General features: G+C 44.1%; 1 protein-coding gene across 7 annotated transcripts in view; it reads left to right on the top strand.

Moving 5' to 3' along the window:
- Positions 1–24504, top strand: part of PCM1 (pericentriolar material 1) — a 713620-nt gene that overhangs the window by 105791 nt on the left and 583325 nt on the right. For all 7 annotated transcript variants that reach the window (XM_069200330.1, XM_069200304.1, XM_069200313.1 and 4 more), the window contains exons 12-13: positions 15590–15747; positions 23719–23963. In XM_069200330.1, coding sequence (XP_069056431.1) covers positions 15590–15747; positions 23719–23963 — 403 coding nt within the window. The remainder of the gene's footprint in view (positions 1–15589; positions 15748–23718; positions 23964–24504) is intronic.

Here is a 24504-nt window from a genome sequence, read left to right as displayed (position 1 = left end):
TACTGACTCTAGCAAAGTCAATACAGGGAAGAAACTCTGTTTCAGTTCACCTTTTCAAATCCTTGATGGGCATGATGTCATCATGCATACCTCTGGTTCCCCTCTGCAGACTAAAAATGCGACCGCTACAGGAACAACTCAATCTTATATGGCTCCAGGTTTTGGGAAGCGTCGACGTGGTGGTCTGAAAAGCATCATCTGTCTGTCAGCCTTTCCTTTCTACATCGTCCAGCTCCTTGGACTATCACTAAAGACGCCTCTGTGGAGGGATGGGGTGCAGTTTTGCAAGATCTTCAAATAAGTGGCAAGTTGCCACTAGAGTTGAGGGCGATGCACATCAACCTGCTGGAGGTTCAGAGCAGTTTATCTCACTCTGCAGGCTTTTCTTCTGGAGATAGCAGGATCAGACATAGTAATAAGAACAGACAACACCACTACGATGCATTACCTCCACAAATAAGGAGGCACGAGGTCACGCACCCTCTCCAGGGGAGCCTAAAAGATTTGGAATTGGGCCTCGCAGCAGGGCATCCGACTCACAGCGGTGCATCTGCCGGGGATAGAGAACAAGATAGCGGACTCACTCAGCAGACAAAGATCGAGCTGTCACAAATGGGAGCTGGACCAGTCCACAGTGGATTACATCTTTTCCCAGTGGGGAACGCCCAGAATCGACCTGTTCGCCAGCAGATGGAACGCCAAATGCCAGTACTTCGCAAGCTGGCATCTCCAAAAGGGATCTTGGGGGAATGCGTTTTCCATAGCTTGGTCAGACATCTTTGCTTACGCCTTTCCTCCGATTCCACTGATCCCAAGAGTCCTCATGAAGATGAAAACAGAGCCGTTCACCCTGATATTGATAGCTCCATACTGGCCTCTTCAACGCTGGTTCGCAGAGCTTCTTCTTCTATCAATGAAGCCTCACATTCTGCTGAAACGGTCTCTGCACTTACTATCAGTGAACAAAGGGCAAATATCGCACCCGGATCCTCAGTCGATGCGAGTGTCAGCATGGCTCCTGAGCACAGGGATTTTACACATCTGAATATTCCACAGGAATGTAGGGACATTTTGTCCAGAGCTAGAGCAGATAGCACTAATAAGGCTTATTCTTGCAAATGGAGAAGATTTTGTTTCTGGTGCCACCAGTGGCAAATTGATCCACTGTTCTCACCACCGGATCAATTATTGCCTTACTTATTGCATTTAGCGCAATCAGGCCTGGCGCATTCATCCATAAAGGTGCATCTGGCGGCAATAGCATCACACAGACATTCAGACTCTTCACCTTTGCTGTATTCATCTAGATTAATCAAACGGTTTATGAAAGGACTTTTCAGGGTCTTTCTTCCATCCAGACCTCCTCCTCCCTCGTGGAACCTGAATATTGTTCTAGCACCGTTAATGAAGCATCCATTCGAACCAATTCATTGTGCTTTTCTGATGTACCTTTCTTGGAAGGTTGCTTTACTGGTGGCTCTCACATCAACCAGAAGGGTCAGTGAGCTACAGGCCCTCTCCATACAGGAGCCGTTCTTGCAGATCAAACAAGACAAACTGCTACTTCGCACAAATCTGCATTTCATACCTAAAGTCCCTTCGGATTTCCACATGAACGAGACCTTAGTTTTTAAAACCTTTTTTCCACATCGCTCTACTCCTGCGGAAAGAGCAATACACTCCTTAGACATTAAGAGATGTGTTAAATTCTAAGTAGATAGGACTTAAGTCCTTCCGCCGCTCCAAGCAATTGTTTGTGGCTTACAGTGCACCCAGACGAGGTCAACCGCTCTCCGAGCAGAGTATAGCCAGATGGATATCCTCAGCCATTCGGTTCTGCCATCAAGCAGCGGGCAAACCACTGCATTCATCGGTCCGGTTCCAAGAAAACGCTCCGAGACAGAAGAGCACGGAGACTCGAGATGGCAAACAGCTTTGAAGCAGAAAAAGCCAATTTATACGGAGGAACATGGACTTCCACAAGCACTCAAAGAAATCCATGAAATGACTGAGGAACACTCATGAAGGGAGGCAATAGATGAAAGGCAAGCCAGGATTCACATCCACAAAGACACTGGCAGAATTATAACAGCACCTCCTCTAAAGCCTAAGAGGAAATTAGCCTTTCAAGAATAACTGGACACTGCTCAGCCACCAGCTAAAGTGCCAAAAACCAAAGAGAAACCTCCACCTCCTCAATTTTTCTCCTCCTCAGTCTCCTCCTCACTCTCATTTTCTTATCTCTCCCGCTTCTAGTCCCACACCTCTGCAATCTCCTGTACATTCACAGCACGACAATGTGGTTCCATGGTATCTTTATGATCCAGATCCCATTCCAGATAACAACCCAGACTGCTATCCCTCTAAGTCCTCACCACCAGAGGATAGTACAGGCTACACTCAGGTCATAGCCAGGGCGGCATCTTATCACAATGTCGCCATGCACACTGAGCTGTTAGAGAGTGACTTCCTTTTTAATACACTCTCCTCTACACATACCACCTATCAGTCGTTTCCCATGCTCCCAGGCATGTTAAAGTATGCAGACCACATATCAAGGAGCCAGTTAAGACTAGAATAATTACTCCTAGGGTGGAGAAAAAATATAAGCCACCTCCCTCTGATCCTGCCTTTATCACACAACAATTGCACCCGGACTCCGTAGTGGTAAGCGCAGCCAGAAAAAAAGCAAACTCGCAATCATCAGTGGATGCACCCCCACTAGACAAGGAGATCAAAAGGGTGGCATCTCAAGCAGCCAACCAGTGGAGGATAGCCAACTCTCGGGCATTGTTGGCTAGATATGATGGAGCCTACTGGGATGTGATGAAAGACATAATACAACATCTCCCCAAAGAACAACAGAAAAGGGCGCAACAAATAGTTGAGGAAGGGCAAGCTAGCACAAACAATCAGATCAGGTCAGCCCTAGACTCCGCAGACACAGCAGCTAGAACAATCAACACTGCTGTCAGCATAAGGAGACACGCATGGCTTAGGTCTTCAGGATTTAAGCCTGAAATACAACAGGCTGTCCTCAATATGCCGTTTAACCAAAAACAGCTTTTTGGCCCAGAGGTAGACACAGCTATTGAAAAAAGATTCGGACACAGCTAAAGCCACGGGTGCTTTATATACAACACAATACAGGGGATTCTTTCGTAAGCCCCAATACAGAGGTGGATTTAGACCCCAAACACCTGAGGCATCCACCTCACAAACAGTCGGCAGGGTGGTGCAGAAATGTGAGATGTGGTGGATTAGGGAGTGATGGGTGGTGGGGACGCATGCTGGACAGGAGTGGTTGGTGCTTGGAGTGATGTTCACTTACCAGAGTCGAGTCCTCCGATGATTTCAGTCAGGCCCTCAGGATGCATGGTCTCCAAGACCACTTCCTCCTACAATGTGAACTCGGGGGGGGAGGCGGTGGGAGCCCACTGCCAGTCTTGTTGATGGCAATCTGGTGACATGATGCCATGGAACACACCTTTCCCCATAGGTCATTCCGCCTCTTCCTGGTGTCCTTCCTTGTGCGTGAATGAGTGCCCACTGAGTTGACCCTGTCAGCGACCCTCCACCATAGCTCCATTTCCTGGCTATCAAGGTCTGCTGGACCTGAGCTACAAACAATTGTTGCTCTACCCTGACAGTTTGATCTACTATGACCCTCAACCCATCTGTGAAACGTGGGTGCTTCTGCTGGGACATGGGGGGGTTGTATTGTGGGTGGGGGTGTGTTTGTGTAGGGTGCAGTGGGGGTGCTTGGTTGTGTGTTCTGGTGGTATCTGGTGTTTGTGTGCAGTGGCGATGTGTGTGTTGTGTTGCTGGTGTGATTGTGTGGTGTGTGATGCGTAGGAAGTGTTGCTGCCTATTGTATCAACATGCAGTGACCACCGTTGGTGTGCTCCTCTTTGTAGTTGTCGGTAGCTGTGGTTGCAAAGGATTGTGGATGTGTGGGAGGGTGTGTTATGTAGTACACTGAGCAGGTGTGTGTGTGTGTGGTGTGTGTATGTGTGTCAGGTGTGGGGTATTCAGACTGTCCAATGTGGTGTCGGGTTCTGGTGGAGGTGATTTTTAGACCGCAGCGATTTGCACCACCAATGGTTTACCGCTGTGCTGATTTTTGGGTTGTAATATGGAGGGCAGGATGTTGTCAGCGTGTTGGTGCTGGTTGTGGGACCGTCTCTCTCCCGCAGTTGGTCAGCCTGGCGATTTAGGATTTGTGGCTGTATTTGGGCGGTCTTCAGTTTGTGACTCGTAATTTGGTGGTCACTGTACCACCATCACTAGCAGTCTTTTGGCAGCTTCCAGCACAGTGGTCTTTCCCAAAGACTGCTAAACTTGTAATGAGGGCCATATTCTTTATTGAAGGGAAAACTGCAAGAAGATGCACAGGCACTATTAGCCAATAAGCTGCATTAAAGCCCAAAGATTACTAGCACTGTTCCACTAACACCTCCAGGAGCTCCTGTATCCAATCATGCCCCAGAGGAGAGAGTGAGGTGACAGTTAGATCAGTTCTTTTTTCTGTATCCTTCAGTGAGGATCTCGGAGCATTGAGCTTTTTCAGTTTTTTTTTTTTTTTTTGCCAGAAAATTGCTACTTAAAACCATTTCTCACAACTTCACTCAGTGTCTTGTTACATTTAGAGTGAAAATAGATATGGTTTGTGACAGGAATTCCTTATTTTCCTGTAAAAATATGCCATCTTTTTGTCAAGTGCCCTGCCTGTGGCAAAAATGAAGCACAGACTGACCCTGCATTGTATATCTGCCTGACACCCATCTTCCTGAGACCTGCAGACACTGCCAGCACCCTTCAAAGAGAACTTAAGACAGAGAAAAGATTTGTCTCCGTGGCCTCCAAGAGAGAAAATACAACATCAGGAGTATCCAGGTCTGTCCTCCATCGGTTTTGGGATTGATATTGAAAGTGTCTCCTCCGTTGTCATCGCATCAACATCAACAGCTGTCGAGAGATTCAGCAACAGAAGTTCCTCTGTTGACGGCGACACACAGGATGTGGACTACATGATACCCAAAGAAGTTGCACGCCTATGTTCATTGCCAACACGTAGGTCGCAGAAGTGTCAGTCAACGGTTGCTCGCCAATCGACTTTGAGCCAGCACCATTATGCTGATACTTGGTTGGGGGCGGTTCTTAGCCCATCGACGTCGAAGCAACTTCCGACAACAGAGATGACTCCTAAGACAACACGTCACCAGTCGTCGACGTCAAGACAGCCTTCGTTATCACTGTCAACGGCAACCAGATGGCATTCGATTTCAAGGCATACTTCTCCTAGTTGGTGGCATCCAGGCAACACCTGACGTCGAGACAGACAGGCACACACTCTGCTGGTGACCATACAATGCCATTTGATATTGAAGCATCACTTGTCGACAAAGACTACCTCATCTACTAGGCCTCTGTCAATGTTGATACTGCCTCAATCTACGTTGAGACATGATTCACATACATCTGACATCATACAACGAAGACTTTCAGCTGCAACGTCAAAAGCTTCTTCTCATTCATCCACAAGAAGACAGTTGTCTCCTATTAATCAATGGCTTGAAAGCCTTTGATGGGGTCCGGCCCCACAGAGTCCGGACTCGCAGTATTCGCAAGTGCATTTGCTTACAGTTCTCCCCCAAGGACACCATCAGCAACTACTGAAACTGAGGTGGCTGTGTGTAGGACAACACCTGGGTCTTCAGTGCAGTCTAGGGGGGCCAATACTCCCAGGTCAAGGACGAGGAGTAGATCACAACATAGGTCTAGAGTAAGAGCACCCTCTCCTGCCAGGAGATCTCTTGGCAGTAGATCACATCATCATGGGCACAGATCTCCTTCCTGGTCTTATACAACGCTGTCATCATAGCTAGTAATGGGCATTTTTTTCTCTCCAGCATCTTTACGTGTGGCTCCAGCAATAATTCTAAAGAAATACAATGCCTCAAATCTGGATCCTTTATTTCTTAGAGCAGACCCTCCACCTGACTCGGCCATGTTACCTGCTGCCAAGAAGACACACTCTATTGCTTTCTCATCATCGGTACCCCCAGATAAAAAAAAAAAGTAAACACATTGACTCTTAGGGGAGAAAGATGTGTGGCACATCAGCCTCTTTTATGAAAGTATCCAGTGCATTGGCACTTCTGGGTAGATATGACGGGTCTCTCTGGGATTCACTATCCAGATTTTCACAAAAACTACTCGGGGGGATGGGATTTTCAAGAGATCATGTGTAGGAAGTTGACCAGGTGGGTGTTATCACCTTATACCAGGTCCAGGTATTCCCTATTAGTGAGGTATAGACAGTGTCTAGGAAACCAGGGCGCTCTAGAGGTAGCTGTGGATGAGAAACCAAGACTTATCTAGTAGACAAGCAAAGCTTATGCAATACCACTGTAGTCACACAGTACTTCCTTGGGTGGGGGCCTGCCTTTCACATTCCACTTACTTAGTATATGGTTTGGTCTTCCCCTGTGACCTTTACTGTTTTCTATTGTTTTACTATTTGCTATTGCTTTCTATGTTAATCACTGAGTTCTAATGTGTATTTAATAGTGTGTTTACCCGCCTCCTAGTGGAGTATTGTCTAATATTTAGTACTTGTGTTTCCATAACAAAGAACCTTATTTTTTGTAACACTGTCTGGTTCTTTCATGTATGCAACTGCTGTGTGACTGCAGTGGTATTGCATAAGCTTTGCATGTCTCCTAGATAAGTCTTGGCTGCTCATCCACAGCTACCGCTAGAGAGCCCTGGCTTCTAGACAGTCTACACTTCACTAATAAGGAGCTACTGTGACCTGGTATAAGGTGATAACACCATAGGTGCTCACCACACACCAGGCCAGCTGCCTACAATTATTTCCACCCTTAACATGGACTGCCTTTTCATAACGGAAACTTGGGCTAGGCCTGACTCGGACCCTCACTTTGAGGCTTCCCCCGCAGGATATTCGTATTATAGGTCAGACAGGACAACGGGCAGAGGAGGGGGACTGCCCATTATCTGTAGGTCGGACTTCACTTGCACTTGGACTGTTAAGAGCACTACTTCAGATGTATGTGAAACGATGGTTTTTAAACTTTTTTTTACGGCAATTTTGTAATCTCTGAAGGCCTTTTAATTTATCGTCATCCTGGTCCCCTCCCTAAGTTCCTTTTGGAATGCACAGATTTGCTGGAACCTCTTGTTATGGCCCCTAAAGCGATCATACTAGGAGATTTCAACATTCATTTTGATGACAGCGGTAACCCGTTGGTTACTGAATTTCTCAATCTCATGGCCTTTTTAGACTCTGTTCTAAAGGAAGGTCCGGCTACTCATATAGCTGGTCATACCCTCGACGGGATCTTTACTCGTCCTGAGGAAGAATTAAAGCTTATTACTGCCCCGCTAAATTGCACGGACCATTCGCTTTTGAATTTTAAGTTCACTGAGAAACAGTCTTTTCTTACACCCCCCCCGAATAAACTATTAAGACAATGGAAAACCATCAAGGCCAAATCTCTGGAAACTGCACTAAAACTCAGCTGGAAGGATTCTAAAATGTCTGTTTTACTGCCACTGGCTCGCTTTAACGAGGGAATTACTCTGGCAATTGACTCATTAGCCCCTCTGAAGGTTTATGCACCACGTATAGGCAAAAAAACTAGCCAACCTTGGTTTTCCCAGGACCTTAAAGCACTCCAGAGGAAACAGACAGCAGGAGCGTCGCTGGAGACTCAATTCTGGTGCCAGCGAGACATTTAATTTAAAATTAGCCTTAAATAACTATAAGGAGGCTTGTTTCAGAGCTAAAGCAGACTACTTTATGCTAAAAATTAGGAAAGCTGCCAATTCTTCTAGAGAGTTATTCAGTTATTCATGCCCTTACCACCCTCCTCTGCATGACTAAGCTGGAGAACTCTCAAGATCTCTGCAACAAAATAGCAAAGTTCTTTGAAAGTAAAATTTTAAACATTCACTCTAGCTTTATTTCAGATAAGACCTCAGGGGCACTCTCTTCCCACCGACACGTCGGTATTGCTTTCCTCCACCTCACCTAGCGCCACGTCTAATAATGGTAGTTTACTCTCTAAATTCAACATGCCATCCCAAGACACAATCTGCAAGCTGCTTCAGGAATGTAAATCTGGTTGTCCGTTAGATCCCTGCCCTTCGGCTATTTTGCAATTGGTCCTGGAGTTGGTGGCAACTGCGCTGGTCCCCATATTTCAGGAGGTCCTCACTTCCAGTATTTACCCTTCTGCCTGGAAAGAAACTATTATTATTCCCCTAAAGAAGAAGGAAACGAGGAAACACGACCATTTAACCAATCTTCGCCCCATAGCCTTGCTCCCTTTTCTAGCCAAAATGTTTGAAAAATACATTAATAGAGAATTGGTCAGCTTTTTGTCAGACTCAGAGGGGTTCGATCTTTCTCAACATGGATTCCAGAAATCTCATAGTACGGAATCTGCCCTCATCTCCTCTTCAGACACTATTCGTAGGCTGGTTGATGAGGGTCAGGGTGTCTTCTTGGTCCTGTTGGACCTATCAGCAGCATTTGACACCATTGCTCCCCACATTATGCTAGAACGCCTACATCAGGTAGGCATTAGGGATCTAGCCCTGAAGCTTATTGAATCCTTTCTCTCTAACAGGTGGTCCACGGTAAGCTGTGGAGATTTTAGATCCCCCGCTTACCTTTTGCCCTGTGGGGTTCCTCAGGGCTCGTCGCTCAGCCCCACTTTATTTAATATCTATGTGGCTCCTCTGGCAGAACTAATACACTCTTTTGGCTTCATCCCTACCTCATACGCGGATGATTCGCAACTCATCTCTAGTAATAAAGACGTGGAGGTAGTTGCAGCCCGTTTTAATGCTTGTATATTGGCGGTAAGCAGCTGGATGAAGGCTAACAGACTAAAATTGAACTGCGATAAGACCGCGGTTCTTTGCTTTTGGATAAGTAGGGCACAGTGGTCCCCTAACTGGTGGCCTAAAGAGTGTGGCACCCTGCCTCTACCTGGTTCCACGTCAAGGAATCTAGGATTTCTTTTTGATGATCATTTATCTTTTCCAGACCATTAAATCCTGCATGTGGATTTTGAGGAAATTGAAGAAAATCTTCCCCTACCTTTTAAAAGAATGGATAATTACTGCTACCCTGGCCCCGGTCCTGTCCAGATTGGATTTTGGCAATTCTCTCTTGCTCAATTTGGATAAAGGATCACTAAAAAAAACTGCAGCTGATGCAGAACACAGCTGCCAGACTAATATTGAACTTGCCACAATCAGCCTCCACTGCAGAGAGCCTTAGGAATCTACATTGGCTTCCTATAGCCCAACGGATCTCTTTTAAGGCACTCTGCATCGTACATAAAGCCACTCACGGGATTGGTTCCAAGTACTTGACTACCAATTTACAGTGGCACTGACCTACACACCTGCTGCGCTCTGCCAGCACCTTTCAAATTCTAGTCCCCCGTACCAAGAAAGTGAAGTGGGGGGACAAAGCTTTTACTATCGCCGCTGCCAGGATCTGGAATTCTCTCCCGCTGAATCTCAGGAAAGAGCACAATTACCTTACCTTCAGGAAACTGGTTAAGACCTGGCTGTTCCCTCAAAAGCTGGCACCTTTTTCTTTACAGATAGTGCACTGCCACACCTTTGTTAGCGCTTCGATGCCCCTGTGCCGGAATGCGCTTTATAAATACACCATACATACAACTAAATCTGTTTTGAGACCCTCCAATATCTCGGTCTTCAGATCAATTCAGACAAGTCTATACAGACTCCAACCCAGAAACTGTACTACTTATGGGCAACCCTGGATACAAACCTTTCAAAAAGGGTATCCTTTGGAGGAGAGACTATCATCAGTGGCGCAGAAGTGTCTCATACTCCTTCCCACTCTGCGCATGACTACCAAACAAATAGCTTCATTTCTGAGTTCCGTGGCCTCGTGCATTTTCATTGTTCCCAATGCCAGGTTACATATGAGACCACTCCAAGAAAATCTGCAGGATCAATGGAATTAATGTACAGACCAGAGGGACGACAGATTAACTCTGTCACCCACTACTATGGTGGACTCATCGCCAGCATCTGCTAACTGGTATCCCTTTGCATCAGGACCTTCCTACACAAACTCTATTAACAGATGTATCTTTTCAGGGTTGGGGATGAGGGGTTCACATGGGTTCCCTCCAAACTTGTGGCTTGTGTTCAGACAAGGAGCAACAATACCTCTTCAACTTGCTAGAACTGCGTGCAGACCAGCTAGCTCAAGTCCTTCTACCCATCCATTCTAAAGAGTTCTCTCCTGGTCCATTCGGACAACACAACCACAATGTATTGTATGAACAAACAGGCGGGCACTCGATCCTGCCCCGTATCTCGGGAAGCACAGACCATCTGGAATTGGCTAAAAGCAAGGAAGTTGTCAGTCACAGCGATCCACCTCTCAGGAGTCCAGAACACACAAGTGGTCTCTCTGTAGAAGATTCACCGACTCGTACGGATGGATTCTTCATGACATTGTGTAAGACATTTTTCAAGAATGTTGATATCCGCAAATAGACCTGTTTGCTGACAAAAGCAACAAAAAATGCAGAGATTTTGCATTCAGGTTCTACCGACCAGGGGCAAAGGTGAATGCCCTTTTGATAGGTTAGTCAGGGACATTTCTGTATGTGTTTTCACCCATTCCTCTGGTACCGAAAGTCATCAACAAGCTGTACAGAGCCAGGACCAGAATGATCCTGATAGACCCAGAATGGCCCCACCAATAGTGGTACACGGACCTTCTCCATCTGTCTGAAAGACCACACAGGAGACTGCAATGCAGGCCAGATCTCCTTCACAAGCTCGAGGAGAAGATATTCCACCCAATCTTCCCCTTGCTGAGCTTGACAGCATGGCTCCTGAATTCCTACAATATGGACACCCAGGTCTTTTGCAGGAATGCATGAACATTCTCAAGGAGACGAAACAACCATCAACAATACGTTATTATTCGTTTAAATTGAAGATGTTTTATATTTGGTGAATCCAGAATGACTGCCATTGATTCTGGGTCAGGAGGGTGTGCTATTACCCTACCTCCTCCACCTAGCATAGTCCGCTTTGCAGTTTTAATCGATTAAGGTATATCTTGCAGCTATAACTGTTTATAGAAAATCACCTTCTCAAAAATTCCTCCGAATGCCTGTTTTTCAAGATTTACTAGAGGATTTAGGAAAAGTCACAATCCTAAATCAAAAATGAAACAGGGGATCAATTGAATTATTTTCAATGCCCAGTGATCCCCTTAATTGTCAATAGGGTTATGTTTATTCATACAGTAATTTTTTTAGAACACTTGCAAAAGAAGATTTCCACTGCTTCACCTCTACCAAGAGTAAAGAGATTGAATTTTTTTTAAACATGTATACTTAACGCAAGCATACAAAATATATCAAACACAGAATGAGAATTATCCAATACAAAGATCTCTCTCAAAATGTTTTTTCTAGATCTCCTTGTGCTTTCCCAAAAAGTTCCAAACTAGGTGGTTGCAACCAGTCCTGTGCGTAAATCCACCTCAGGTAGTCCAACATATTCCACGGTTACTGGGCCCAAAGGCCTCCTTTTTCTCCTTGCTTCTCTATTCTAATACTTTATTTTTTCCGGACTCCTTTCAAAAGATTGTTGATGCGTTTTCATCTTTAGTATTGAGCCTCATCAGGACATCGGAAGACAAGGAAACATTCATCAGACCCATTAAAAACATATAACAATCATACATCAATAAAAGCACCTAAAAGCGTATGTCCAGTAGGAAAGAATCAATCTCCATATGGTGTTGGGGAGCACCTCTATTAATAAATTCATAAAGTGTAGTTGTTAAACATGTATAGAGCCCATGGTATTCGCAGGATCTACATGCAACCATCATCCGCCTCAGTAATGGCTAGTGAGGTGTGCATGCAGTGTGGTCGATATGACATGGAATGTATTAAACTTAGGATGTTACGTGGTACAAAAAGCTGTTTTACTGTACATATTCATATTTTACGCCAAGGTCCACCATCTGGCCATAGTTCTCATTCCTTTGGTTCTTCTTTGTCTTCTTTCTTCAGTCAGGTAAATCTGTTCTTCTGGTGTCAGGGGACTACGTAAATACTCAATTCAGGGGTGTTTAGGGGAGTGTAGGGTAGTAGCCAATGGTCTACTTACCCTTGGGGCGACCACACCCCCCCTGTATGACCACTATCTGTGGGGAGTGGGCATAACCCTGTCCCATAATTCGTAGTTTCACCAAAAACAACACAGTGAAACCCTTCTTTCATATGGAGCACATCGGGCTGCCCACCTGAGGGTTGTGCCTAGCTTGGTAGAGCACCATATCTACCTTCATAGATAGTTTCTTGCCTGTCCTGGTGCCAAATGGGCTTCGGGGTAGGAGATGGCAACTCCCAGGCCTGGGGGAAGCTGGGTTGCATATCAAAGGCAGCAGGGTCTTTGAAGTTCCTGTTCCTGGTGTGCAGATCCACTGGCCATCCTGCTGGAGTAGGTGATAACACCTTACTCCAGAACAGGCATTGTTTCTGGCCTCTGCGTGTGCGAGCTGTCGCCTACAGGGCGTCAAACTCATCTGTGCCAATCGATACCAGTTAGCCAACACACTAGAGGACTAGTAGATTTGAGGGGTCACTTCTAAGGTGCCCTCTGGGTGCATGTCATAATAAATTCAATACTGGCATAAGTATGGACTTGATAAGACGATAACATGCACCATAGGTTTCAGTGAAGCCATTATGTAGTTGGGTGACTTGTAATGACCAGTGCCCACTACATATCTTAAGATGGCTTCCCTATTCACTTGTAACATCTAGTAATTGAACTAGACATCATAGAGGCATATCTGATCATGCAGACATGCCCTCCCATCAAGTATAATGCACCCTGCCTTAGTACTCTAAGGCCGGCTGTCGGGTGACTTACATACAATTAGATGCAGTGAGTGTGCCATGTTATTTCACTCATGGCTTGCACCATGAGATGCAGTCTGCAGTGGCGGTCTGTGTGCTGTTTTTAGGTGGGGGTGGGGGGGTTGGGGGCGGCTTAGGGTAGCAGAATTCATGACGCAACCCTTAAGAACCCTTTTTACTACTCATGCAGTAGGTACCAGGAGTACCATTTACTAGGGACTTACAGAAATACCTGTGTGTGTGCCAGTTTTACACAATGTATCCCTTTTTTTTTAGGAAAGAGCACTGGCACTGGGGACCAGTTTAGCAGGAATTCAGTACACTGCAGTTGAAAAACCTCAGTACCAGTGAGAAAAAAGTGCGGTGACCATGTCCCAGAGAGGCACTTACCTACAGCATTTATCAACCACTTCACATACCATGAATGAAAACTGTTACTTACACTGTAAGCATTTGTTCGCTTCATGTAGTGCTGTATATTCACACGCGCCCAACCTCCTCCCCAGAAGCCAATGTTTGTTACAGATTTCTTTCATTTAATTTTATTCTCTCTCTAAGTATGCACAATATACTTTTCTGCTCACTACTCCGTTCCTGCTCTAACACTTGGGCGAAAATTTATATAACAATGGAGTCGGTACCCATGCGCATCTGTAACCGGAGGAGGAGTCCCAGAGTCCTTGTGTCTCTAAAGACTTCTTTGAAGAAAAACAAGTTCTGATCATCAGAGCCCAACATCAGCTGGCAGGAGTGTACAGAGTATGTGAATCTACAGCACTACATGCTAAAAAGCAAATGCTTACAGGGAAAATAACATGATCTGTTTCTTGGGACTGCTTGTCACTCAAGAGAAATGATCCCCATACAGTCTCTTCATTCTCTGTAAAAAAAAAAAAAAAAAAACACACACACACACACACACACACACTCTCTGCTCTCTCGCTCTCTCTGTGTTTTCTCTAGTGGGCTCCGTGGGTGGTCTTCAGCACCATACTGATCCCTAGTGCCTTCCTCCATATGGGACCGGTACAGATACATCTTTAAGACAAGTAAAGTCAATATTTGGACAGTTGGGGAGAGAAGATCACCCTATCACTAAGTACATAGCAGTCTCTCAAATAGTGGTGGCAGCTGAAGAATCTCTTTTTCTGAATGTCTTTTCGGGATCTTCCAACACAAGACATTAGTGATCGATGACTCTTACAGTTTGGGTTACTCATGAATCACCTTCAAATCCAGGGATGTGGTGCTCAAAAGAAATTACATCCCTTATCAACCTACTGAAACAGTTGACTTTGAAGCATCCAGGAACTTAAAAATCACCTCATATGTTGACAACCACCAATTGTACACTCTTGAAGCCTTGTGCGACTTTGAGACCAACATCACAATTGCCCCACATTAGTGCACAATGACATGCAGAGCTAGAAAAAGAAAAGTACCTGTCATATCTGACTTGGAGTACTACTGAACTTAGTCCCTATCATAATAGATTTTGCATGATGTAAACCTTTCAGGCATACCATCAACAAGTGGATCAAAATCTCCATGTTTTCCTCTGGGAACTATGGCTACTCAAGTGCCTTTGGCACCTCCTTGGTTTCTTGCAGGGCTATACCTCCCTCTGCCCCTGTAAGACCTGCAACTAAAAGGATTCTTCATTTACAGAGTTGTCCTAGAACTCAAAGAAGACATTCAACCAACAGCCCCTGTAGAAGACTAAAATTACATTACAGATTATCCTATGATAGGTATAGAAGGTTTTCTTAAGGGAAATCAACCTGCCAGTCCCTATCTAAAGGCTTCCATAGAAAATCTTATTCTTGTGAAAGGAGATGATTTCTGTCTTGGATCTCTTCCTCCGGCCGTTCTTCTATCACTGAGTACTCTACAGCACTCCTATTAATGTCTGGCAAATCCGTGACATCTTCCTTTCATCTTCATCCATTGCTGACTACTTAGTATTAAGTCAAACAGTAACAATTTATTTTTACTTTGTTTCCTTTTTTCCTGTTGTCTTGCTCTTGTTGTTGTATTCTTAGCACCATCATACCAGGGGTTGTATGCAAGTGGTATATAAATCAAAAAATAAAATGCATTGCTCTGTCTGTGCTCTTCTAATAAGGTTGTATATTTTTATCTTTCCATGCTGTTATAGCTCAACTTCTTACCTTGTATTAACCAGATGTCACCAGAAAAGTTTGGCTTACGAACACTTTACAACTTTACGAAGATAGTATTACACTGTATGGCCATTTCTGGAGCTACATCTAATTGCGTCCCTTCTCCCCTTTTGCAGTCCATGCATTCTATATCCCCTGCCTTACTTTCATTCCTTGTATTGCTATTAATCATGTATTTGTGTGTGTATATGTATGTGTGTGTATATATATGTGTATGTGTGTGTATATATATATATATATATAATATATATATATATATATATATACACACACACACATATATATATACACACACACACAGAGAGATGTGTATATATTTATATTTTAAAAGGTTATGTTATATTAAAGTGTAATATAATTTGAAAGCAGTCTTATTACACAACCTCTCTAGTTGACCTGATTTGTATAATTTTTTTGTATTTATTTATTTAGAAATCCTCAAAGAATTGGTAGCTGGGTTGAAGTGAACAGCAATTCTAATGCCCAGAGTGCAAATAATAACAGAGATGGAAGGCCTCTCAACACAGATTGTGAAATAAACAACACAACTGCTGCAAACATAAGGACGTTAAATATGGCTTCATCATTGGGTATGATTTTGTATTGTAGAGTGTTTTTGTCTAACTTGGTGCTGCATGATTTTTACGTTTGTCATTCTGTGTGTTTTTATAATACAAATTTAATCAATGATTACTATGTACAAATCAAGGTTATCAACACTGAGTAACTCATCCTGTTTCTGTGGAATTAAGGGGGAGAACCTTATTATCACTGATCTAAAAGCAGTAATGTTACACATTTATAAAGACAATAAAACTCTTCCAATTATAAATTGAATGAATTTAAAATAGTATTAGACTTAAGAAGACAAAATTAAAATCCATAGACGAAAAGGTCCATCTACATAAATGTGGGTAATTCATCAATAAATTGGGTTATATATTTTCAATGTTTGTCTTAATCTAATAGGTTTTTGTAATATAATAAAAGTAGGCAACTGGACTTCACTTTTCAAATGTCACCCCTCCTTTTTCCCCCATTTGAACTGCTAGATGGTTTTCGACTCTGACAGTGTACTCGTGCCTGCTAACCAGGCCAATGTTCTTTCCCCTAAAAGGAAATCATTTAATTGTAAACCATTGGTAGGACTTTAGCTCCCCTGTAAGTCCCCAGTAAATGGTAGCACTGGTCCCTAGGGCATGGGTACTAAAGAGGCCCCCCAAGGGCTACAGCATGTATTGTGCAATCCTAAGGGACCACCATGCAGATTGCACACAGCCTGCCATTGCAGACTGTTTCATGGTGAAAGCCATGGGTGAAAATACAACACGGCACACTCACTGTGTGCCATGCCAAAGTCACTGCATCCACATATATGTAAGTCACCCCAACACCAGGCCTTGGAGCGCTAAGGCAGGTTGCATTATATTTGATGTGAGGATATCTGCCTGAGCAGATATGCCCGGTGATGTCTAGTTCGATAACTAGATGTTGCAAGTGAGTAGGGAAGCCATCTTAAGGTATATACTACTCACTAATTACATGCTATCCAGCTATGTAGTAGCTTCACTGAAACTTATGGTGCTTAGTATCAAGCACTTCATCTTAATACATCCATACTGATGCCAGTATTTGATTTATATGCATGTTCTTTCCCCTAAAAGAACATGCAAAGAACACCTTAGAGCTGCCCCCTGAAACCTACTCATCCTCTAGTGTGCAGTCTGACTGGGATCGACCAGTCTGCCACCACAGACTTGTTTCCGACCCCCTGGGGGTGAGAACCCGTGCTCTGAGGCCAGCAACAATGCCTGCTCTGGAGGAAAGTTTCACACCACCTCCAGCAGGATGGCTAGTAAATGAGCATACCAAGGCCAGGGACTTCAAAGTCCATGCTGCCTTTGATATGCGACCCTGGCTTCCCACGACCTGGTAAAGGAAACCCCTGTCATGAGGACAATTTGGCACCAGGACAGGTGAGATATTAGCTATGCAAGTAGGGGCTACAGGCTTGTCACACTCCTAAGGTGAGCAGCCTGATGTGCTCCACGAAGGAAGGGTACACCATCTTGTTTTTAGAGGAATTAGAACTTTGAGGGCAGAGTTATGCCCTTTGTTAGACCTAGCATCTTTAGGGTGGCCTTACTACAGATATTTTGCCTTTCACCTCTTGTTTTTAGCTGTATCTTTTTGTTGGGCTTAGGAATCTGAGCACTTTACCACTGCTCATCAGTGCTGAAGTGCATGTATTTCTCCCATAAACATTTACTTTTAAGTCCATTGCGAAGTGGTATACCATAGCCCCAGGGCCTGTAAATTAAATGCTACAACTGGGCCCGAGGCACTGATTGTGCCACCCACTTAAGTAGCCCTGTAAACATGTCTCAGTCCTGTCACTGCAGAGCCTGTGTGTGCGCAGTTTCACTGCCACTTTGACTTGCCATTTAAAACCTCTTGCCAAGCCTCAAACTCCCATTTAATTACATAGGTCACTCCTAAGGCAGACCCTAGGTAGCCCATGGGGCAGGGTACATTTTAAGTAAAAGGCAGGACATGTACTTTTATGTTTATACAGGTCCTGGTAATGAAAAACTCCTGAAGTCGTTTTTCATTACAGTGAGACTTGCTCCTCTCGTAGGCCAGAATTGGTAATTCCTTAATATACTTTAAAGTTGTAATTCGTTATCAGAAATGGTGCATCATGTTTCATATCATTGGAATGGTAACAATAAATCCTCTTTACTTGTAAAGTCAGATTTATTATTGTATTAATGCCAATTTTAGAAAGTGGGTATGTCTCTGCCCTCACTACCCTGTGTGCCTGACAGCCTGTCTCCAATACCCATCTGGCCTGGGTTACTGCTACATTTGTGCATTCCCTTCTGATACCCACAACACAGAATATTCAACTGCATCTGCATTCATATGCATATTGATGGGTCTTACCGAAGAGGAGGTTGGGAAGTGCTCACACTTACACTTCAATGGGTAGTGGCCTGAGCCCACACAAATGGGCTGATTACCCCCTCCTCCTCCCCGCCCCCGACAGATAGTCTTGAGCCAGGGCTGGGCTGAAAGGGGGACCTGTGCACTTCAGAGATATCCTTTGAAGTCAGCCCCCACATCAAAGGCACGTTTGGGTATAAGTACTGGGTCTTTGACACCCTGAAGTTATATCACTATTATACTTGGAATTAACTCTGCTGAAGGAAAGACTGCCATGCTGTAAGGATTGCCACTTTGCCTGGACTGTTCCCAGGTACTACTTCTCTGCATTGCTGAGCTGCCCTGCTGCCTGCTGATTTGTGCTCTCCTGAGGACAAGGACCAGACCCATCCTGCTCAAACCAGAGTGTCACCAAGGCCTGGTCGCTGTCCCCTGGTCTTCTGTAGTCTCAGAGACATCCAAGACTGCTTGCAACTCTCCTGGTGGTGCTGAGCTCTGTCATCTGAGTGTCCTACCCTTGCCTGAGGTGTCCCTCTTCAGTTCTGGGCCTCCGAAGCGGGTTCTGCAGCTTAAACCTGCAAAAACGGACACATTGCCGAGTGCTAGAGATAAATCGGCTGATCGCGGACGACACATTGAATGTCTGACGACAGTGGATTGACAGACTGTGCTGCCCGACTGCGATGCATTGCATTCACTTTTATGGAGCCCACTGACGACGCAGAGCCTCTAGTGAGGGAGAAATATCGACTCATTGTGCCCTTGCTGCATTGCTCCATCAAAGGTGCTTAAGTCCCTTAGCCGACCTATCCTTCATCACTGTCTGCCTGGATTTCCACCAGTCCTTTGCAACCTCAAGTTACTTTTTCACCACTAGTGACTTCTAAACTCTATTTTCACATTTAATCTTGAAAATATGATATCTTGACTTCTACTTACTGGATATGTGTTGTTTTGGTCTAGGTTTACTCAGATAAATATTCTCTAATTTTCTAAAGCTGTGTGGCATAATTTTGTGGTGTTTTAGTTGAATTACTGTATACTTTACACATTGTCTCTTAAGTTAAGCCTGACTGCTCTGTGCCCACTGTCAACTAGAGACCCAATTTCTAACACCCACTCCCTATAGGATGTGGTCATAGAGGGGATGTAGTCACCCCAGGGGTAAGTAGCAAATTGACTACTGCCCCACACTCCCCTAAAGACTCTTAAATTGAGTATTTGTAACACCCTGACACCAGGAACTCAGATTTGCTTGACTACAAAGAGAAGGGCAAAGAGCGGAAGACAAAAAAACGGAGGACTGGTTCGGGACGCAAAACCCTGGCTACCTGCTCCTGTCTTAACAAATGCAAAGACCTGACTTGTTCTGCAGCTGTGCGCCCTCACAGATCCGCAGAGGACTGCTAACACTTCCCCCTCCAGTCAGCATCTCCCTTGGAGTAGAAGAGCCACTTACCTGCACCACCAGTCACCAACCACAACTGTCTGTTTTTCAGTCTTTCTGACCATCATGCTCTGAGGGAGCATCTTGCCATGAACAGTATCCCCAGTGTCCAGCAGTGCAGCCCGTTGACGTAGCCTGTTTTTGAGACGCTGAGCCTGCCCTGAGCCTCCCGGTACCAATACCCAGAGTACCTCAGCGAGTTGCAAGCACCAAGGCTTGGTTAGTGTCCAGGCCGGACACCAATACCGCCAAGACTGACCTACTGATGAGGGATGTCAGCATCGTCCAGGTTATCACAGGGAGTGGCCCTGCGGCCTTGTTTTTCCCCCATCACTAGGTCGACCTCAGATGCTCAAAATTCTTAACACCAGCGACTCATCGGACAGAATACCTTTGCACCCGAGCCCCACAGCCTGAGTCCGAGCCCACGGACAGTGCCCCCTGACACAAGAATCCCTCAGTAACCTATCCCTCCCTTGTGTTCAACCAAACTGGTCGCCCATTCCCCACTTGCAGCCCTCTTCTTCCAGGTACTTCTCCCATTGGCTTTAATGTGTAGCATCGGACGTTACCACTGCTAGGAGCACCTCTGCACCCGGGGACACCAGAGCAGGTAACCAGAATCTTCTGGTGGTTTTAGAGACCTTGACCCCGATTGCAAGTGACCCTGTGCAGTATGTCTTAAAATAGGACTACATTACCGCGTTCAAGTCTCTTGTCTCACATTTGACAGCTATATTTACTGAGTTTTGAAATCGTGCTAACTCAAAAGTACCTACCTGATCTTGAAGATCTTGGTGTCTAAATTGATATAAAAATCTGTTATTTTTCTAAATTGGTCATGAGTGTCTTCTTGACTAGGCCTCATTTATTGACTGTGCGTTCAACAAATGCTTAGCAAAACCCTCTGATAATCCTAAACTGCTCACCCATACTACCACAAAGGAGAGCACTATGGGTTATTGTTTTAACCAATGTAAACCAATAAGGGTCACCTGTACGATCTGCATAGCGTACCCCTACGTTGGTACATTGCATATGTAGCAAGCTTTGGAGATTAAACGTTACTAACTTGAACCACGCATTACTGTAAACCATCTTTACAATAATATAGGCCCTAGTCTGTTCTGTCTCAGTCCTCTGTGCGGTCTGTGTTCCATTTGTTGGTCTTCCTGGCTTCAAAGCACTGTTTTCACCTACCTCCCTCAGCGAGTAGTAACAAGTATTTCAGTGTTGCAGTCTCTTCTTTCATAACCGGAAAGCCAGGCCAAGTTTAACATGCTGATCTTATTAGTTTAACGCAGTATAAAATGTGCACCTTTTGACCTTGAAATAGGGGTTGTGTTACTTTTGGAAGTGAGCACTGAATCAATATCACATAGCCCGCACATTCCTACACTCTACAAGTATTGATTTTAACCCATTTATCTAAAGCCTGCTCATCCCCACAGTGAATGTTCTTGGACAAACTGTTTTTTTGTGCTCATTTTCTTTACTGTCATGTAACAAATGTGTTCCATTAGGCTGTTCAAACTGGGTACTTCCAATGGGAATGCCTGCATGCACGAAAAGTGTCCCACCTGCACCAATTCTAATAAGGCAACTTTGCTTTGTTCTTCTTCCCTGCCAGACTAGTTTTAACAGCGGTTGATGAACTTCCTTGCAGAAGGGAACCATAGCACCTGCATCACATTAAGGCATCTGAGGAGCACCGCAATCTTCACCAATGCAACCTATTGTGTGACTCACATTGGGTGTGATACTAAATGTAATTGATATTTTGAGTCCCACAATGATTCTATCCTTATTGTGATGGATAGGGTCAGCAATAGTGTATGCTGTTTTAATATGAACCTGCATAGAAGCACCTGTCTTCCACTGCAGCCTCCTGTAGGGCAACATATTGGCGGCTTTCTTTGTCAATAAATGTTTTCCCCAATCCCTGGGAACAATCTTTCTGGTTACAAAACCTAGGTTCTCAAGCATTGGATCTTCCTAGATTAAAATGCTTGTATAATTTCCCATTGACAGGCTGGGTATTCCCAATAATTTTAAAATAGCAATAAACAGTTTTAAAATAACCACAGCGCCCACAAAAGTGTTAGATTAATAGTACATCTACCTTTTTGTTTTTACATTTCTTCATGCATTTGCACATTATCATATAGGCATTATGAGCATGTGAACATAACTGTAATTCTTATCTTTTTTTACCTGCCAGTATACATGCATAGCTATGCTGACCTAACCCATTTCTAAGTGCTCCCTCCCGTTCTCCACTTGCAGATCATGTCTTGCACCCCTCCATTGTTCCCATTCAGTGAAGTATCCTTTCCTTCATCTGTGGAGTAGATTCTAGTGCACCAGACCTGTATCGCCTCAGGGCATTGGTGAAAAACCCCTCGGGTGAATCGGTTGCAGACCTGTGTTCCTTTCCTGACGTCCCTGCCTCTTCAAATGTTGCCAGTATGTCTCCCCAGACATCTAAATCCTGAGTGACTTTCTCGTACCTGTGGAATAGTATAATGTATGACCCTCCTCAACCATAAATAGCACATCTACCTTATTTGAAACAGTATTCACTTTGTCACCTGGGGTGGATGTGCTGAGCGTTCCACTCTCCTTAGAGGCGACCATGGCCCAAATTTCTACTGTATACCGTTTGCTTTTTAATAACCACCTTACCTTTATTTTCAACATATTTGCTTTCCCTGGTCCCTACCAAGCCCTAGTTTCAGCTTCACTCAATGAGTTGTTTCAGGTGGATTTTAAATATTTTCTGGCCCATTCAAAACTTCCTCTGCTGTCACCATGAAAGATAAGAGATCTCTCTTCAATACTTTTTCTCCCATGCCATGTGGAAGATGTTTCCTTCAAAAACTGGGACATGAAAAGGTGGCTAGCCCTATATCTATCTGTGAAGACTATTACCCCTTAAAAGGGCCTGCTATCTCTTTGGGATTATACCATGTGAAGTATTCCCACCAAGCACATCCACAAGATCTTGGAAAACAGAAAGCATGTGAAACATCCAGAGCTTATGTTCTCCAAGAAAGAACCTGTTTCAATCTCCACAAAAGCAAATTCAAGTGTTTCCTCAGAAAAGGTGTCGGAAAGGTTCCCGAACAACCTGCACAAAAAATAGACCAAAAAACTGTTTTTGCCTAATTTGTCGTTGATGAAGTTATTATCACCAACTGCTTTAAGTGAATGACATCGACCTACGATATGATTAAAAGCTATCTTCTGAATACCTTGGTCTTACTGTCAGTGTCCACATCACCAAAGACCTCCTGTTGTCAAGCAGAAAACCCTGTTGACTACCATTCTGTCAGTAATGAATCCACTGAAGGTGTCAACTTTTTTTTACTTGTCCGTATCCTGGATACGGCAATGAAGAGGGATGTTGGTGACCACATACTGGTTTCAGACATTGTCTATAGCCCTCTGCAACTGGACATCAAATACATACTGGATTATGAAGAGGAGTAATCTGGAAGATTGCCACAGCGAAAAAACAGTGGTTATTTTCTCGACTCGCAAAGATATATTTTATGGCAGAAAGCTGTATTAAGAGCACCCCACAGGTACATCCATAATATAGGTTCCAGTTGTTTTCTTGAATACCTTGCAACCGATGATGAGGACTTTCCAGAAGATAAATACTCAGCCACAGCCTTCCTAAACTCCAATACCTCTACACACAAACTGCTTCAGCTTCCCTTGCCACGTTGTCGGGTGCCTGTCTGCCACCTCTGCTGCTAGAAACTGTTTCTTCTTCCCCTACAGAGATGGAAATGAGAAAGAATTGATCATGACACTGATCCTGAAAAGGAGGATGGTGATGTTCAAGAATCGGGACAATAAGCATCAAGACAATTTAAAGTGGAGGGATTTCATCATGCCGGAGGGGCGGGATAAAACACCTTTGCACCTAGACAGCATTATCTTGTTTAGTGCCCTGTTGGAAATGGGTAAGAAATTTGGGGTGAGGGTTTCCACATTCATGATAGTTTGGCATTTTCTTAATTGTAATGGAATATGGGTTAATGTTGATAAATTACTCATTAAAAAGCTAATACATTTCCTTTCCTTAAGAAAAAGAAGTATTTTTTGGCAACTGATCTATCTTCACTAATAATTGTTAATTTGCATTTCTTCTGTTCAGAATGTGTGTATAATAGGGATGAAGACAAAGGTGATTATTTAGCGCACGGAGGTGAAGATGATGATGAAGACGATGATGATGATGAAGCTAATGATCAAGCTAGTGAAGATTCTGTATTGAGTCAGAAAAGCAGCATTGTAGATAATAATGCACCTGTGGATGCAGAGTTTGAGCAAAAATTCAATCGGCTTATAGCTGCAAAGCAGAAACTGAGACAGCTACAAGATCTTGTTGCTCTGGTACAGGTAGGCTTTCGTTGTGCACAACCATGAGTTTTCTGTTGAATGAATGTCACTGGCTAGTGCATGCACAATACCCTGGGGATTTTGTAAGCACTACTCCCCAATAAATGTCTCTTAAGCAGTTGCTTGGTTTCGGCCGATTCCTAACAAACTTGCTTGCAAACATTGTGAATAATTTTTCAAAACACATTGCTCTGCAAAAAAGACTGAAATGTAGTGAGCATCAGGAAGTACGATATGTTGAAAATGAGGTTGCTTGGAGTTAAATGCCTCTGAGGCACATTTTGTACAGATTTGAATTCTGTCTGCTCATTGTGGGAACTTCTCATGAGTCCATGGTAGTAAGGTGTTACTGGTCTGATATTGGAACAATAAGAGCCTTTTACTGCAGGTTTTCCGACGTGCAGTACTATTGAGCCAAAAACTGATCACCAAGTACACACCTTTTGCTGTTGATACTCAGAGTAGCAGAGTCTAGCAGTGCAAGGTATACTCGGGCTGGTAGTCTCCAGCCAATGCCTTTAATTAAAGAGAAATTATTTTA

Source organism: Pleurodeles waltl, chromosome 1_2, assembly GCF_031143425.1.
Source record: "Pleurodeles waltl isolate 20211129_DDA chromosome 1_2, aPleWal1.hap1.20221129, whole genome shotgun sequence".
In the NCBI taxonomy this organism is placed as follows: Eukaryota; Metazoa; Chordata; class Amphibia; order Caudata; family Salamandridae; genus Pleurodeles; species Pleurodeles waltl.
Note: the sequence above shows the minus strand (reverse complement) of the source record. Positions and strands in the feature narration are given on the sequence as shown.